We start from the raw sequence: 18647 nt of genomic DNA, 5'->3' as shown, positions 1-18647 counted from the left end.
GACTGGTCGGTCCATACTACCAGTCTGCCTCTCTCTTTCCCTAGTAGGGTGGGTCTCTGGGGAAGCTGAGCTCCAGGACATATTGGTGGGGTCTTCAATCCAGGGAAGTCTGGCCGGCTTCCTGATGACACCTGGAACCTGGTGACTGAAAAGAGAGTTAACATACAAAGCCAAACAAATTGTTGAGCAATCATGGACCCAAAGCTTGGAAAAGTGGAGAGGAAGTATTAGGGAGGTACTCACTGCAAACACTAGTGTACTTCTGCTTTCTTACTTTGGTGCCATACTCCAAACTCAGTCAATTTCTGCTTTGCGTTTCTACTTCTTTTTTTTTTTTACATACATAACATTCCCCAGATTCCCATTTAACAATACAACCCCCACTATTTCATTCATCATTTTTCATGGACCTGTATTCTACCCACCCACTCCAGAGTCTTTTACTTTGGTGTAATACTCCAATTCCATTTCAGGTTCGACTTGTGTTTTCTTTTCTAATCTTGTTTTTCAACTTCGGCCTGAGAGTGAAATCATCCCGTATTCATCCTTCTGTTTCTGACTTATTTCACTCAACATGATTTTTTCAAGGTCCATCCAAGATCAGCTGAAAACAGTGAAGTCACCATTTTTTACAGCTGAGTAGTATTCCATTCTGTATATATACCACAACTTGCTCAGCCATTCATCTGTTGTTGGACACCTGGGTTGCTTCCAGGTTTTGGCTATTACAAATTGTGCTGCCAAGAACATATATGTACACAGATCTTTTTGGATGGATGTGTTGGGTTCCTTAGGATATATCCCCAAGAGGGGAATTGCAGGGTCATAGGGTAGGTCCATTTCTAGCCTTCTGAGAGTTCTCCAGACTGTTCTCCACAGAGGTTGGACCAATTGACATTCCCACCAGCAGTGCAGGAGGGTTCCTTTGACCCCACACCCTCTCCAGCATTTGCTGCTGTTACCTTTTCTGATGTGTGACATTCTCACAGGAGTGAAGTGATATCTCATTGTTGTCTTTATTTGCATTTGTCTGACAATCAGAGACTTGGAGCATTTTTTCATGTGTTTCTTGGCCTTTTGGATCTCTTCTGTGGTGAATATTCTGTCCAAGTCCTTCCCCCATTTTTGGATGGGGTTATTTGTTGTCTTATTGTTGAGTCTGGCAAGCTCTTTATATATGTTGGTTATTAAACTCTTATCTGATGTATGGCATGTAAAGATCTTCTCCCATTCTGTGAGGGGTCTCTTGACTTGGGTAGTGGTTTCTTTTGCTGTGAAGAAGCTTTTTAATTTGATGTAGTCCCATAGGTTTATACTTAGTCTTCCTCGTAATTGGATTCGTTTCATTGAAAATGTCTTTAAAATTTATGCGGTAAAAAGTTCTTCCAATATTTTCCTCTAAATATCTGATAGTTTCTGGTGTAACATCCAAGTCCTTGATCCACTTGGAATTTACTTTTGTATTTGGTGAAATACAGTGATTCAGTTTCATTCTTCTGCATGTTTCAACCCATTGTTTCCAACACCATTTGTTGAAGAGACTCTGCTTCCCCCATATAATAGTCTGGGCCCTTTTGTCAAAGATTAGATGTCCATACGTGTGGGGCCTCATTTCTGGGCTCTCAATTCTATTCCACTGGTCAGTGTGTCTGTTCATGTTCCAGTACCAAGCAGTTTTGATGACAATGGCCCTATAATACAGTTTGAGATCTGGCAGTGTGATGCCTCCGGTTCTGTTCTTTTTTCTCAAGATTGTTTTGGCAATTCTAGGTCTTTTCTGGTTCCAGATAAACATTTGTAGCATTTTTTCTATTCTCCTAAAAAAATGTGCTTGGGATCTTGATGGGGATAGCATTAAATTTGTAGATGGCTCTGAGTAATATATTCATTTTGATGATGTTAATTCTTCCAACCCATGAACATGGAATATCTTTCCACTTCTTTGTGTCTTTTTCAATTTCTTTGAGTAGTGACTCATAATTTTCAGTATACAAGTCTTTCACTTCTTTGGTTAGGTTTATTCCTAGATATTTTATTGTTTTTGTTGCTATAGAAAAAGGAACTGATTTCTGGATTTCAATTTCTTCTAACTTAGTGTTTGCATAGAGGAATGCCACTGACTTTTGAATGTTAATTTTATAGCCTGACACATTACTGTATTGCCTGATGATTTCCAAAAGCTTCTTGCTGGATTCCTTAGGTTTTTTCATATATACTATCATGTCATCTGCAAATAAGGAGAGTTTGACTTCTTCTCTTCCAGTCTGTATGCCTTTAATTCCTTGCTCCTGCCTGATTGCTATGGCAAGAACTTCCAACACTATGTTGAATAGTAATGGTGATAGTGGGCAGCCCTGTCTAGTACCTGATCTGAGTGGAAATGCTTCCAGTTTTTCACCATTGAGTATGATGTTGGCTGTAGGTTTGCTATATATAGACTCCACTATCTTCAGGAATTTTCCATCTATTCCTATTTTTTGTAGTGTTTTGATCATAAAGGGATGTTGTATTTTGTCAAAGGCTTTCTCTGAATCTATTGATATGACCATGTGGTTTTTGGTCTTGCTTTTGTTGATGTGGTGGATCACATTGATTGATTTACGTATATTAAACCAACCTTGCATGCCTGGGATAAACCCCACTTGGTCATGATGAACAATTTTTTTGATATACTGCTGTATCCGGTTGGCTAGAATTTTGTTCAATATTTTCGCATCTATGTTCATCAGAGATATTGGTCTGTAGTTTTCTTTTTTGGTTGTGTCCCTATCTGCTTTTGGTATCAGGGTGATGTTGGCTTCATAGAAGCTGGCAGGGAGTATTCCAGTGTCTTCAATCTTCTGGAAGACTTTTAAAAGTAGAGGTATTAGTTCTTCTTTGAAAGTTTTGTAGAATTCATTTGTAAAACCATCTGGTCCAGGACTTTTATTTTTGGGAAGATTTTTGATAACTGTTTCAATATCATTAGCTGTGATGGGCCTGTTCATGTTATCCACTTCCTCTTTACTTAGTTTTGGAAGTTGGTAGGTATCTAGGAAATCATTCATTTCTTCCAGGTTCTCTAGCTTGGTGGCATATAGTTGTTCATAGAAGCCTCGCATGATATGTTGAATTTCTGCAATGTCTGTTGTGATATCTCCTCTTTCATTTACTATCCGATTTATTTGGGTCTTCTCCCTTTTTTGTTTTGTGAGTCTGGCTAAAGGTTTGTCGATTTTGTTTACTCTTTCGAAGAACCAACATTTACTTTCATTGATCTTTTGTATGGTTTTCCTATTCTCAATGTTATTTATTTCTGCCCTAACTTTAGTGATTTCTGTCTTTCTGGTTGCTTTAGGGTTCCTTTGTTGTTCTTCTTCTAGGTCTTTAAGATGTGCAATCAGGCTGTTTATTTGTGCCTTTTCTTGTTTCCTAATGTGTGCTTGTATAGCTATGAACTTCCCTCTTAGGACTGCTTTAGCTGTGTCCCAAATATTTTGATAGCTTGTGTCTTCATTTTCATTGAACTCTCGAAACATTTTGATTTCTTCCTTGATTTCCTCTTTGACCCAGAAGTTGTTAAGAAGTGTACTGTTGAGCTTCCACATTTTGGCACTGTTACTAACCTTTTGTTGATTGTTAAGTGTTAGTTTAATTCCACTGTGGTCTGAGAAGATGCTTGGGATGATTTCAGTGCTCTTGAATTGGCTGATGCTGTCTTTGTGGCCTAACATATGGTCTATCCTTGAGAATGATCCATGTGGATTTGAGTAAAATGTGTATTCCAGTTTCTTGGGATGAATGACTCTGAAAATGTCCAATAGTTCTAGTTTATCTATCTCTTCATTTAGCTCCCTTATGTCTTTACTGATTTTCTGCCTGGATGATCTGTCAAGTTGAGATAGTGGGGTGTTGAAGTCTCCTACTATGATTGTGTTACTGTTAATATATTGCTGTAGCTCTTTCAGTAGAAGTTTGATGTATTTAGATGGCTTCTCATTGGGTGCATAGATATTAATAATTGTTAAGTCCTCTTGATTGACTGATCCTCTGAGCATTAAGTAGTGTCCATTCCTATCTTTTTTAATCTTATCTATTTTAAAGTCTATCATGTCAGATATGAGAATAGCTGTTCCTGCCCTTTTTTGTGGGCCATTGGCTTGAATGATAGTTTTCCATCCTTTCACTTTAAGTCTGTGTTTGTCTTGTTGCGTTAGGTGAGTTTCCTGTAGACAACATATTGTTGGGTTGTGTTTTCTGATCCATCTTCCTACTCTGTGTCTTTTAATAGGTGAATTCAGGCCATTGACATTTATTGATATCAAAGATTGAAGATATTTTAACGCCATTCTTGTAGAGTTTTAGAGTGTTTTGATATATGTCCTATTTGTGGTGGTCTGGTTGTTTATAGGAGACCTTTCAGAACTTCTTTCAGGGCAGGCTTGCTTCCTTCAACTGTTGCTTGTCTGAAAAGGTTTTGATGCTTCCATCTAGTCTGAATGACAATCTAGCAGGATATAGTATTCTTGGCTGAAAGCCTTTCTTATTGAGCACTCAATAGATATCTTGCCATTCTCTTCTGGCCTATAGTGTTTGTATGGAGAAGTCTGCTGCTAATCTTACGGGTTTTCCTTTGTAGGTGACTCTTTGTTTTTCTCTTGCAGCCTTGAGGATCCTTTCTTTATCCTTATTCCTTTCCAATCTAAGTATGACATGTCTTGGTGTCTTTAGGTCTGGGTTAATTCTGTTTGGGACCCTCTGGGCTTCTTGAATCTTTATGTCTTTGGTGTTGTCTAGACTAGAGAAATTTTCAGCTATTATGGCCTGGAGAACGCTTTCTTCCTCCCCTTCTCTTTCTTCCTCTGGTTAGCCAATAATGCGTATATTGTTTCTTTTGAAGTCATCCCATAGGACTCTGTTGTTGTTTTCAGTATCTCTTAATCTCTTTTTGAGATCTCTTACTTCTTTTTTAGTTGTCTCTAATTCATCCTCAATCTTGCTAATTCTGTGTTCAGCCTCATTGATTCTATTCTCTCTGCCCTCTACTGCTTTCGGAGTTCATCTATTTTGTTGCCCTGCTCTGATACTGTTTTAGCTTGTTCAGCTAGTTGTCTTCTTAGCTCAGCGATTTCAGCTTTCAGCTCTCTAATAACCATGAGATAATTAGAATTTTCTTCCATATTCTCATTTGTTCCTGCATTTCTGATTACAATTTTTTCAAATTCTTTACTCACTCCTGTTATTATTTCCTTAGCTAATGTTTGGATGTTGAACTCGTTGTTTTGTGCTTCACCCTCTGGAGGACTTTTAGCTGGACTCTTGTCCTGGTTCGAGTCTCCAATATTTTTTCTTGTTGTTTTAACCATTTTATATAAGTTAACAGTTTTTTCAATCCCTGAGTTGGAGTTCAGTGGTGTAAAAGCCTTTTTTTTTCTTTTTCCCTGTAGGCTATGGGAGCCTGAGGGCTTTTAAACTATCAATAGGCTTCTTAGCTTAATCACTGACTCCTGACCAAGAGATAAAGCAGGGTGTGGCAGAGATAATCTAGTGGTTATGCAAAGAGACTTTCACAGCCCCTCAGCTATGCCACCGAGGTATAGGTCTTCTCCTGAGTTTCCCGGTTAGATCTCTGTACCCTGGTGTCCCTCCCTGTTGCTGCTCCAGATTCTGAGGGTAGTAGCAATGGAGACTCAGAGTTGCACTTGGTGAGTCTCTGGGGAGTCCTTTCCTCCCTTCAGCTGTCCCCTTGTTGGTGGAGCAGACTGGAGGTGGTGTCTCCACTGACAAACTGTCGAACTGTTAGCAGTCACTTAATCTCTCCTTAGGCCCCTCTCTCCTCTCTGTCACCAGCCACGCGTGTTTGTACTCACGGGTGATTTACTGGGTTTCTGTGGTCATTCTAGTCCTGTCTTGTTTCGGTCCGGGTGTTCTCCTTTGGTATTCCTAGTTGATCCGGGAGAGGAGAGAAAGCGATCTGCTGCGAAGTCGAATTGCGGTCTGAAGGCAATATTCTAAGGAGGAGCAGGACGAGGTAGAAGCTATGAGGTCCGTGAGGCCTAGCTTTCAGAACTTGTAAAACTTCATTTCTGCTGTATCTTATTGGCCAAAGGAAGCCACAGGTGAACATAGATTAAATTAGTGGTGAAACAGACATTATCTCTTCTGAAAACAACTGTAAAAACTTAAAACAATATTTATTTGCCTCTAAGTCCTATTTACCCTTGAGATAAATTCCAAACACTTCACCTTAGCATAACCTTTTTTTTTTTTCCTTCAGGATTATTGCTGGGGCTGGACCACCAATCCACTGCTCCTGGAGGCTATTTTTTCCTCTTTTCTTGCCCTTGTTGTTTTATCATTGTTGTGGTTATTATTATTATTATTGTTATTGATGTCGTTGTTGGATATGACAGAAGTGGAGAGAGGAGGGGAAGACAGAGAGGGGGAGAGAAAGACAGATACCTACAGACCTGCTTCACCGCCTGTGAAGTGACTCCCCTGCAGGTGGGGAGCCGGGGGCTTGAACTGGGATCCTTACTCCAGTCCTTGCACATTGTGCCACCTGCGCTTAACCTACTGTGCTACCGCTCAACCCACAACAAAACCTTTTAAAGCCACTTCCTACTGAGCTTTTTTACTTCACTTATTAAAGAAAATTTTAATACTTTCGTCAGCTTGCTCTATATTTGATAAGACACTTTGATCATCTAGAGTGCAAAATTTGCCATGCACAATGACCCAGGTCTCAGCCCCTGGCACCACTTAAAAACACTGTACACAGGGGAAGCATCACCAGTGCTGCAGTAGTTTTATGGTATCACTATCCTTCACTGTTTCTCTCTTAGATTGAAAAGGAAAAAAAGGGGGGAAGGGCTTAAAGATAGAAAAGTCCTCCTAAGTTAGTTCAAAGTCATGTGTTAACTTGGAACAATGAGAGTATCAATACATACTTTTTAAAAATTTTTATTTATAAAAAGGAAACATTGACAAAACCATAGGATAAGAAGGGTACAGCTTTACACAGTTCCCACCACCAAACCTCCGTATCCCATCCCCTCCACTGATAGCTTTCCTATTCTTTATCCCTCTGGGAGTATGAACCCAAGATCATTGTGGGATGCAGAAGGTGGAAGGTCTGGCTTCTGTAATTGCTTCCCTGCTGAAAATGGGCATTGACAGGTCGATCCATACTCCCAGCCTGCTCTCTCTTTCCCTAGTGGGAAAGGGCTCTGGGGAAGTGGAGCTCCAAGGCACATTGGTGGGGTTGTCTGTCCAGGGAAGTCTGGTCGCATCCTGCTAGCATCTGGAATCTGGTAGCTGAAAAGAGAGTTAATATACAGAGCCAAAAAAATTGTACTTTTTATGGATCAGAAATATCCCTTAAGACCAGTTACCTTAAAATATCACTGGCATGTGAGTATTGTAAAGGAGAGGGGTAAAAAAAGAGAAAGAAACAGACTAAAAATTTATAGTTGGTGTATTGCACCAAAGTAAAAGACTGGGTGGGTGGGTGGGGGAGAATACAGGTCCAAAAAAGATGACAGAGGACCTAGTGGGAAATGTTATGCATGTACAAACTATTGTGTTTACTATCAAATATAAAACATTAATTCCCCAATAAAGGAATAAAAAATAATTTATAATTGGTACTAGTAAGAATTTTCCACCAAGTCTTCTAGGTGTGAATTTCCATTCTCTTTTGTCACTAAGAACAAAAACAATTTTAAGAGGTCAAAAGAAATCTAGGTGCAGGATGTTAATAGTTATTACAATTTCAGGACCAAGGAAGTAGTTCCACAGTAGATCACATGTCTGGCATATGTGAAGCCCTAGGTTCGAATATTGCCACTGCATAAAATGCTAGAGTTGTGCTCTGGTCTTTCTTTTTCCATCTTTAAAGAAAATACATGAAAAGTTACTTCAGCTTCCTAATATGAAACAAGATATTAGTATAACATCTTGTTCTATTTTCCATTCATTGCTGTTGTTTCAAAATCTCATTTGTCAGAAGGTCCTTGTATACTTTTTCAAAAGAACATAATTTGAGAAATTAAAAAACTTAAGTTCTCTGTGGAGTAGATCCCTGTCATTGAATATTTCATTTAAATCATAGATTATTATACTTTTTTAAGTTACTAAATGTTTTTTTAATCTGTTAGATGGAACCCTTTTTTCCCCTTTGTGTGACAGTATATTCTGATTTTTGATATGGAACTATCTATTAGCAATATATCACGTAATTAATGAGATCTTTCCTCATTTGTCGTTGAAGCTCTACAGGGACAGATTGTTCAGTTCAAACTCTCAGACATTGGAGAAGGGATTAGAGAAGTAACTGTTAAAGAATGGTAAGTTATTTTGAAACTTTATAAAGTAAAAACAATAATTCTCAGTAAAAGTAAGTAGTAATCTAATTGAGAAACATCTTTCTGTATGCTACACTACCGTTTTTAAAAATTAGTAAGTTATTATTTATTTTCGTTATAACCTTGGCTTACAAACCTAGAAGAAGCAGCAGTTTTTTACCTCCTCAAAATGCACTACTCCATCACTACCCTCACCAAATCACCAGTATCCTTCTACCAAAGTCAATTTGGCTACCTTCCTCCTGATGGCCTCCACCCCACCCCCATACCAGCTATTTCCCTTTGTCCTAAATACTCTTTAATATAATGATTCGGCTACTTGAGCATTCTTTCCCTGCAGTTTTCAGTACTGTTGCTTTGTAAGGCAAGAACTGTAATAGCACAACTGTACTTTATAATGTTGTCTCTCTTGCAGTGTGGGATTGAATAAAGAAAAGCAATAGACTTTAACTCAGAACAGTCTGACTCTGAAACTCATTAGCTGTCTTTCTGAATCACTTACTGTTTATTGAGCCTTTAAAATACTTAGGGGGTGGGGAGTTGACTGTAGCGTAACGGGTTAAGCGTACATGGTGCAAAGCACAAGGACCGGTTAGGATCCCTGTTTGAGTTTCAGGCTCCCCACCTGTAGGGGAGTCACTTCAAAGGCGGTGAAGTAGGGCTACGGGTGTCTCTCTGTCTCTCTTCTCGCCGCATTCTCTCTCAATTTCTTTCTGTCTCTATCCAATAACAAATTAAAAAATTTAAAAAAATACTTAGAGGGGGTTGGACGGTGGCGCAGCGGGTTAAGCACACATGGCTGGCTCAAAGCGCAAGGACCAGCGGAAGGATCCCTGTTCAAGCCCGCCACTCCCCACCTGCAGGGAGAGGCTTTTGAAGGATCCCTGTTCAAGCTGGCCACTCCCCACCTGCAGGGGGAGGCGTCGCTTCACAAGCAACTAAGCAGGTCTGCAGGTATCTTTCTCTCCCCTCTCCATCTCCCCTCCTCTCTTGATTTATCTCTGTTCTATCCAACAACAGCATCAATGGCATAATGACAAGGGCAACAAAACGGGAAAGATGGCCTCTAGTGGCAGTGGATTCACAGTGCAGGCACTGAGCCCCAGCAATAACCCTTGGAAGAGAGGGACTTCTAGAGGTGTGGGTCTTGAACACCAGCAACTGTGTTTTGCTCTCCCAGATCAACTAGGAATAGCAAAGAGGATCACCTGAGAATGTAACAAGATAAGACTAGGAATACTTTGGGAACCCACCAAGTCATGGGTGAATACAAATATGTGGCTTGTGGACAGAAAGGGGCTTAAGGAGAGTCCCTAGGCCAAAAGCCTGCAGGTACTCGAGAACAGCTGGTGCTGGTCCTATAGTTTACCAGTTGATGTACCACTTTCCGTCTGAGTTTTATTAACCAAAAAGACTGTTAAAGGGAGGAGAGAATCACCTAAACTCACCAATTTACAACTCTGAGACTCCATTGCTACTGTCCTCAGAAGCTGGAACAGCAGCAGGGAAACCCTGTAGACATCAGGGGCCACAGAACTGGTGGGGTGACTCAGGAGAAGATCTGCACTCCTGGTGGTTTGGAGGTGTGGCTATATAGTGTCAGCCTTTCCACTTTGTTCTGGTAAATTAGGAAACGTGATGAGTAATTTCCTCAGCAAATACAAATTTCCCACCAAATACAAATAGACTTTATTCAGAAACTCACAGGGCCAAAGAGTGCTGCCCAGCTCAGTGCTGGCTGCTGGTGGGATGGGGGGATCAGGCCCAGTATGTTGGACCCTTGGGCTTGGGAGTCTCTTCTCATAACCATTGTACTGTCTGTCCTCCACTCTGTTTTATCTCTTGGTCATGAGTGAATGATTAAGCTAAAAAAAAAAAAAATCTACTTATAGTTTAAAAGTCCTCAGGCTTCTATAGCCTTCAGGTAAGATAAATACGGAAGAAGGTTCAGTCATGGAGTGGGGCAATGGCACACCGGGTTAAGACTCATGCAAGAACTCTTTTCCACATAAATTTTAAAGACATCTTCAAGGAAACAAATCCAAATACAAGGAAGAGTAAGGCTAGCATAAATCTATGGGACTACATCAAATTAAAAAGCTTCTGCACAGCAAAAGAAACCACTACCCAAACCAAGAGACCCCTCACAGAATGGGAGAAGATCTTTACATACCATACATCAGACAAGAGACTAATAACCAGAATATATAAAGAGCTTGCCAAACTCAATAACAAGAAAACAAATAACCCCATCCAAAAATGGGGAGAGCACATGGACAGAATATTCAACACAGAAGAGATCCAAAAGGCCGAGAAACACATGAAAAAAAAAAAAAAAGCTCCAAGTTGGAGTTAATGTATTGCACCAAAGTAAAAGACTCTGGGGCGGGGTTAGGAGAGGGTTCAGGTCCTGGAACATGATGTCAGAGGAGGACCTAGTGGGGCTTGAATGGAAATGTGGGAAACTAGGAAATGTTGCACATGTACAAACTATTGTATTTTACTGTTGACTATAAACCATTAATCCCCCAATAAAGAAATAAAATAAAAGTAAAGTACTTGGATAACCTAACCTATTAAATTACTTTAAAGATGATCTAACTATAGAGGAGACATACTTTTTAAAAATTTTTATTTATTGATTCATGAGAAATGATAGGAGAGAGAGAGAAAGAACCAGACATCAGGGAGTCGGGCAGTAGTGCAGCAGGTTAAGCACATGTGATGCAAAGCTAGCACAAGGACTGGCATAAGGATCCGGGTTCCAGCCCCCGGCTCCCCACCTGCAGAGGTGTCGCTTCATAGGTGGTGAAGCAGGTCTGCAGGTGTCTATCTTTTCTCCCCCTCTTTCTTCCCCTCCTCTCTCCACTTTCTGTCCTATCTAACAATGACAACATCAGTAACAACAACAATAATAACTACTACAACAATGAAAAAACAGCAAGGGCAACAAAAGGGAAAATAAATAAATAAAAGAACCAGACATCACTCTGGTACATGTGCTGCCGGGAATTGAACTCAGGACGTCATGCTTGAGAGCCCAGTGCCTTATCCACTGCGCTCAGACCACTAGAGGAGGCATACTTTTAAATTTTTGCCCTCAGGTTTTTTTTTTTCTTTCTGGGGCTTTACACCTAAATGATTCCACTGTTCCTGATGAACTCCTTAATTAAAAAAAATTTTTTTTAATTTATTCCCTTTTGTTGCCCTTGTTTTATTGTTGTATTGTTGTTGTTATTGATGTTGTTGTTGGATAGAACAGAGAGAAATGAAGAGAGAAGGGAAAGACAGAGACGGGGAGAGAAAGATAGGCACCTGCAGACCTGCTTCACTGCTTGTGGAGCTACTCCCCTGCAGGTGAAGAGCCAGGGGCTCCAACTGGGATCCTTAAGCTGGTCCTTGTGCTTTGAGCCACCTGCGCCTTTGCGCCACCTGCGCTTAACCTGCTGCACTACCGCCCGACTCCCAAACTCTTTAGGGAAAACATGAAGGAAAGATACCACAGTACCATCCTAACATTTATGGAGCACCATCTGGTGCCCTGCATGGTATTCTCATGTCGGGCCAGGAGTTTGAACTCAGCTCCTCATACTTGTTAAAGTGTACTCTCTAAATGTTAATGTAAAAAAAAATAGATAATTTGAATTGATACCAATTTATTCATAGTACAAAAAACTTTGCTCTTATAGCCTGGGAGGTATTACGATGGCTGGAGCATTAGACCTGAGGTCCCAAGTTCAATTCTCAGCATCTCATAGTCCACAGTGATTCTATAGTGCTTCTCTTTCTCTCTTGTTTACAAACGGATAGGTCTTTAAATAAAGCAAATCAAAACAACTTTGACCCATTATAGTTCCATCTTTCCCTTCTCTCCCCACTCCTCATGTTGCTATTGTTATTATTAAAGTCCATCAATATAGTTTTAAAAATTATTTTAGGACAGTAGCACAGCGGGTTAAGCGCAGGTGACACAAAGCAAGGACAGGTGTAAGGATCCTGGTTCGAGTCCCCGGCTCCCCACCTGCAGGGGAGTCACTTCACAATCGGTGAAGCAGGTCTGCATTTGTCTATTTTTCTCTCCCCCCCTGTCTTCCCCACCTCTCTCCATTTCTCTCTGTCCTATCCAACAACAACGACATCAATAATAACTACAACAATAAAACAAGGGCAACAAAAGGGAATAAATGAAAAAACAAAAAAATTATTTTAAGCAGTTGCCCAGTTGCACTGTAAATCATAGTCAACGACTGCCACCTCTACAGATTCAAAGGAGGTCTCGAAACTTTACATCAGGCTCAACCTGACGCTGTTGACTGGCTACGGAAGAAGGGCAAACGCTAGAAGAAGAAGAAGAACTGTAAATCATACAGGATATAAAGGCATTACAGGGATTAAGTGGCACTCACCTGGTAAAGCATACACTTTAGCATGTGCAAGGACCTGGATTTGAACTGGTGGCTTGAACCCGGGTCCTTGAATCTGGGTACCTGAGTGTGAAAGTAAATGTGATTTTTAAAAAGATTGTTTTCCCTGGACAAATACTTCGTGTTGTCTTTTATTCTAGAATTCTGAAAAAGCTGATTTTTAGTAGCACTTGCCACTGTATTGTTGTTGCTCTACACAGGAGTAAACTTCTGAAGGTCCTTAGTCCACCATTCTTGAAGTGAAAAATCTACTGTCTGTCATTTTAATCCAGATTTCTATGTTAGGAGTGATATTTTGCTATGGACTGAAACCTGGTTAAGGTAGAAAGACAAAGAATAAGAATGACTATGGGGGCCCGGCGGTAGCGCAGCAGGTTAAGTGACGCAAAGCCCATGGACCCGCGAAGCACAAGGACCGGTGTAAGGACTTCGGCTCCTCACCTGCAGGGGGGGTCGCTTCACAGGTGGTGAAAGAGGTTTGCAGGTGTCTATCTTTCTCTGTCTTCCCCATTTTTCTCGATTTCTCTCTGTCCTATTCAACCACAACAATGGCAGTAACAACAAGGGCAACAAAAAGGAAAAAATGACCTCTAGGAGCAGTGGATTCGTGTTCAGGCACCAAGCCCCAGAGATAACCCTGGAGGAAAAAAAAAAATGACTGAACAATTAATTATCTTAACAAATTGGTAAGTCAGAAATGTGTTAACTAAATAGTATAAGCACAGTATTCAAATCCAAGTTATATGTACTATTTCAGGTCTGGTTTCATTCCTCCTGTTTGGTAAGCAATATCTAGAGGAGAGTTAGAAATCAGACCTAAAATAAATGAAGTGGTAAAGAGACTGCTGTGCAAGGGCAGGTTAAAATAGTTCTAGAAAATGACGTGGGAGGTGGTGCAGTGGACGAATTGGATTTGTGTTGCATGAGGTTGTGTTGGATGAGAGTTGGATTTGTGGGCATGAGTTTCCTAGTTCAGTCCCTGGCATTGCATGTACCAATGTGACACTCTGGTTCTCTTATTCTTTTTCCCATCTCATTAATAAATAAATGAATCTTAATAAAATAATAACTCTAGAAAGACTAAGATCAGAATTTGTGAAAATACAAAGGATATATATGGTGGGTATCAATCTTCTTTACTTAATTCTCAAAATAATAGCCATCTCTTCTTAGTGTTTGTTATGGACAACTGTAAGACAGTAAAAGAAAATACTTTTGATAAACTTTTTTTTTTCTTTACTGGGGAATTAGCAGTTTACAGTTAACAATAAAATGTATTTTGTACATGTGTAGCACTTCTCAGTTGAAAACCTTTTTTTTTAAATTTTTTATATTTATTTATTTATTTATTCCCTTTTGTTGCCCTTGTTGTTTTATTGTTGTAGTTATTATTGATGTCATTGTTGTTGGATAGGACAGAGAGAAATGGAGAGAGGAGGGGAAGACAGAGAAGAGGAGAGAAAGATAGACACCTGCAGATCTGCTTCACTGCCTATGAAGCAACTCCCCTGCAGGTGGGGAGCCGGGGGCTCAAACCGGGATCCTTTCACTGGTCCTTGCGTTTGGTGCCACCTGCGCTTAACCCGCTGCGCTACCACCCGACTCCCAAAAACCATTTTTATATCGTGAAACTGATGAAGCAGATTTGTTAAATTTTAGACTACAGGTCTATGAATAGTTTTTAATTTTTTTCTTGTTCTTACAGCTATATCAATGAGACTCTGGAAGTCATTTTACTCTGGAACGTGTGTGTGTGGGTGTGTGTGTGTGTGTGTGTGATCCAGGACTAAGTGCTGGACTAGGTGGATATTGATCTAATTACATTCTTAAGATGATCTTTACATATAACTGTTTATGTAAAATTTGCTTGTATCTTTTTCTTTTAGGTATGTAAAAGAAGGTGATACAGTGTCTCAATTTGATAGCATCTGTGAAGTTCAAAGTGATAAAGCTTCTGTTACTATCACTAGTCGTTATGATGGAGTCATTAAAAAACTATATTATAATCTAGATGATATTGCCTATGTGGGAAAGCCATTAGTAGACATAGAAACGGAAGCCTTAAAAGGTACTGTAAATGCATCAGTCTATTTTGCCACTTGATTACTTTTTTTTTGTCATTGGGTATGAATGTGAATAGATAATTCTAATAACTTACAGGATTTGATTGGGGGGATAGAAACATATCAGGAACATAGATGAGTTCCTCTGTAATGCATGATTATGTTTTGAATATTCTCTATGCTGAAAGCTTATATAATAACACCTCATTTATATGGCAGTCTGTTATCTGGGAGCCTTACTAGTCAAAGAATCATCAGGCTGTCTGGGGGGGGGCATTAAAGAGTTAAAAAAAAAGATTTAGGCCTGAGCACTACTATCAGTAATAAGAATTAGCATATGTAGGGGCTGGGTGGTGGTGCAGCTGGTAGAGCACACGTTACAATGCTCAAAGACCCAGGTTCCAGTCCTCAGTCCCCACCTGCAGGAGGAAAGTTTCTCAATTGGTGAAGCAGTGCTGCAGGTGTCTCTCTGTCTCTCTATCCCCCCCCCTTCCCTCTTGATTTCTGGCTGTCTCTAGCCAATAAATAAAGATAATGAAAACATTTTTTAAACTAATTTGTATATGTAAAGACTAAATCTAACAGAGTGGAATTGCTATTTGCCACTGATAAAAAAAAATACGTTATTGTTGGTAATAGTGATGAAAGCTGAATTTTAATTTTTTTTTTTTTTTACAGAAAGAGAGACAGTGGCACCAAAGCTTCCTTTAATACAGTGGGGTATTGGTTCAATTAGTATTGAACCAAGCTTGAACCTGGGTTGTTCCCGTGGCAAAGCAACATCACTATCCAAGTGATCTATTTTGCTATTTTGCCCAAAACTAACTTTTTGAAAAGAACAGAGAAGAAGAATAAATATTCTACTTGGGATTTTCACTGGCAAACACATTAATGTTTATCATTCCAGGCATCTCTCATTAGTTTTTAATTTTTTTTTCAATTAGTATTATTTTTACCAAAATAATACCTTGCACATGCAGTACAACAATCTATTTGATAAATTATCTATGGAGTATATATTTTAATCCTGATACATTTTACTTTAATTTTTGTAATCTTCATACATGTGCAATACTACCACCTTGGATCAATTCTTATATTCTTTATTGTAGAAAGAGAGAGGGAGCATGACAGAGACAAAGAGGAAAAAGATGCCACAGCAGCATCATCCTATTCCTGGAGCTCATTTGACCCCATCCATGGTGCTCCCATGTTGGGATTTGAACCCAGTATTTCATACCTGATAAGGTATAGTCTCTACCAGATAAGCTGTCTCCTGTCCCCATAATATATTTTATTTTATCTGGTAAAAATATTTAACTTCCCTTAGTTACCCCAAAATGTCCTTAGATTTTTCTATTGCTTTGTCCAAACTAGACTTTATACCTGGTCTCTCTCTTTTTAACTGATTCATAATTTAATATTGATGTACAAATTTTCAAGATAACAATATAATTTCACTTCCTTCCCATTACCATAGTTCTGTGTCCCTGTTTTCTTCATTGGAAACTGCTGTAGTTGTCTCAAAGTCACAGATATGGGTTAGCTATGATTATTTCTATAACTATTTATATTTATATATGTTTGCTTTTTTTTTTTTTTTAAACCAGAGCACTGCTCAGCTCTGGTTTGTGGTGGTGTAGGGGAATGAACCTGGGACTTCAGAACCTCAGGCATAAAGTCTCTTTTGCAGAACCATTATACTACCTACCCCTGTCCCCCATTTTTTCTAGGTCCTACCTTCTCTTCCTTTCTAAGTACCAACTACACCTATTGAAACTTCCAAATGTCCTTTTTTCCTCTTCTCTCTTCCGGTCTTGATGAAGTTGGAGTTCAGAGCCCTCTGGTGATCTTCTCCTAACACTTCTTTCCCACTGGGAGTATGGACTAAAATTCTTTATGGGGTGCAGAAGGTGCAAGTTCTGGCTTCTGTAATTGCTTTTCTGCTGGACTTTGGTAGGTTGATCCATCCCCCAGCTTGTTTTATGCCTGATCTCTTCACCTAGCTCATCCTCCCCCACATTTTGTTGTAAGACACTGACTTATTAAAGTGACCATATCAATTTTTTTTTCAGGATGCTCTATCCCTTTGACTTGTCTTGTTTCTACTTGGTGTTGTATAGCTTATTCTTCCTTATATTTCCTGTAAAAAAGAATATGTTTTACCTTTTTTTTTTTTTGCCTTTAGGATTGCCACTGGGGCTTGATGCCTATACTATGATGCTCCTGCTGGCTCCCCTCCCCATTGTTGTTGTTGCTATTGTTTGTTGTAAGACAAAGAGAAATTGAGAGAGGAAAAGACAGAGAGGAGAGAAAGACACCTGCAGACCTGCTTCACCATCTGTGAAGCAACCTCCCTGCAGTTGGGGAGCCGGGGGCTGGAACTGGGATCCTTGTGCCTGTTCCATGTCTGTCTCCTGTCTACTGTCAGTTCAGTTTTTGGTGCATTGCCATGAGTTCCCTTTATAGCTAATCTAGCTTTCTCTGGCTTCTAGTCAAGCAAGGTGCCCACTCACTCTCCTACAAAACTAATGTTTTTTTTACACCAAAACTTTTATTCAAAGCCATTTGTTTGAGAGGATATTGAATATAACTGCAATATTATAATCATGCGAAGACATATAATGAGTAATCCTTGTACTGCAAAGAACAGTTTGTCAACTGATTTTTGGTTTTTCAGCCTACCTCCCTTTTTTAAAAAGATTTATATGGGGTGGGCATCCAGGTGGTGGCACACCCAGTAGAGTACACACAGTGCAGTACAGAAGGGGCCAGCTTTGCTCCCTCAGCTCCTTCCTGCAGAGGAGAAGCTTCATCAGTAATGGCATCTCTCTTTCTTAGTTAGTTAGTTAGTTAGTTAGTTATTGAATAGAGACAGAGAAACCAAGAGAGAAGGGAAAGAAAGGTGGAGAAAGACACCTACATCACTGCTTCATTCCTCATGAAGCTTACTTACCCCCTGCAGGTGTAAGCCGTGGCTTGAATGTGGGTCCTTGTACATAGTGACACGTGAGCTCAACCAGGTTTGCTCCGTCCAGCCCCTCCAGGTGTTTCTCGTTCTCTCTCCCTATTTCTCTCTCTCAAAGATTTTATTTATTTATGAGAAATATAGCAGGAGATAGAAAGAACCAGACATCACTCTGGAACATGTGCTGCTGGGGATCGAACTCAGGACCTTATGCTTGAGAGTCCAAAGCTTTACCAGCCACCTCCCGGACCACTCTCTTTTTAAAAGTTTTATTTATTTACTTTTGGATGGGAATAAAAAGAAATTGAGAAAGGAGGAGGAGATAGAAAGGGTAAGAGACAAGGAAACACCTGTAGGGGCTCTACTTCACCACTCATGAAGCCTTCCCCCTGCAGGTGGGGACCAGGGGCTTGAACCCAGATCCTTGCACACTCTGTGTGTGTGTGTGTGTGTGTGTGTGTGTGTGTGTGTGTGTGTGTGTGTGTGTGTGTGTGTGTGCTTAACAAGATGCACTACTACCTGACCCCCTTTTCCTCTATCATAAAAAATAGATTTTAAAATTTATAATTTTTTGCATATGAGAGCGAAAATTTCACAAGGAAAGAAAGACAGACACATAGAGAAGCCAGAGCACCACTTTGGTACTTGTGGTACTTGGGATTAACTGTGAACATCAAGCATGAGAATCTAATGCTCTACCAATTAAGCTGTTTCCCCAGTCACTCAGCCTTTTTCAAGGTGTAAAATTTAAAGCTTTATTAAGAAAGCATATTCTTCCTGGAGCTCCGCTTCTGCTTTTCCTTACTAGGGAAAGAAAGAGGCAGACTGGGAGTATGGATTGACCAGT

At 39.9% G+C, this 18647-nt stretch overlaps 1 protein-coding gene across 3 annotated transcripts in view; it reads left to right on the top strand.

Moving 5' to 3' along the window:
* Positions 1–18647, top strand: part of DBT (dihydrolipoamide branched chain transacylase E2) — a 64991-nt gene that overhangs the window by 13491 nt on the left and 32853 nt on the right. Inside the window, exons 3-4 of one of the 3 annotated variants that reach the window (XM_007528588.3) lie at positions 8252–8327; positions 14656–14837. The exons of 1 other annotated variant lie outside the window; for it this stretch is intronic. In XM_007528588.3, coding sequence (XP_007528650.2) covers positions 8252–8327; positions 14656–14837 — 258 coding nt within the window. Of the gene's footprint in view, positions 1–8251; positions 8328–14655; positions 14838–18647 lie in introns of those variants that run through there. One more of the 3 variants, XM_060202149.1, reaches the window with a different exon arrangement.

Source organism: Erinaceus europaeus, chromosome 11 (genome assembly GCF_950295315.1).
Source record: "Erinaceus europaeus chromosome 11, mEriEur2.1, whole genome shotgun sequence".
NCBI lineage: Eukaryota > Metazoa > Chordata > Mammalia > Eulipotyphla > Erinaceidae > Erinaceus > Erinaceus europaeus.
The sequence above is the reverse complement of the archived record's forward strand: the minus strand, read 5'-3'. Positions and strand labels throughout refer to the sequence as shown.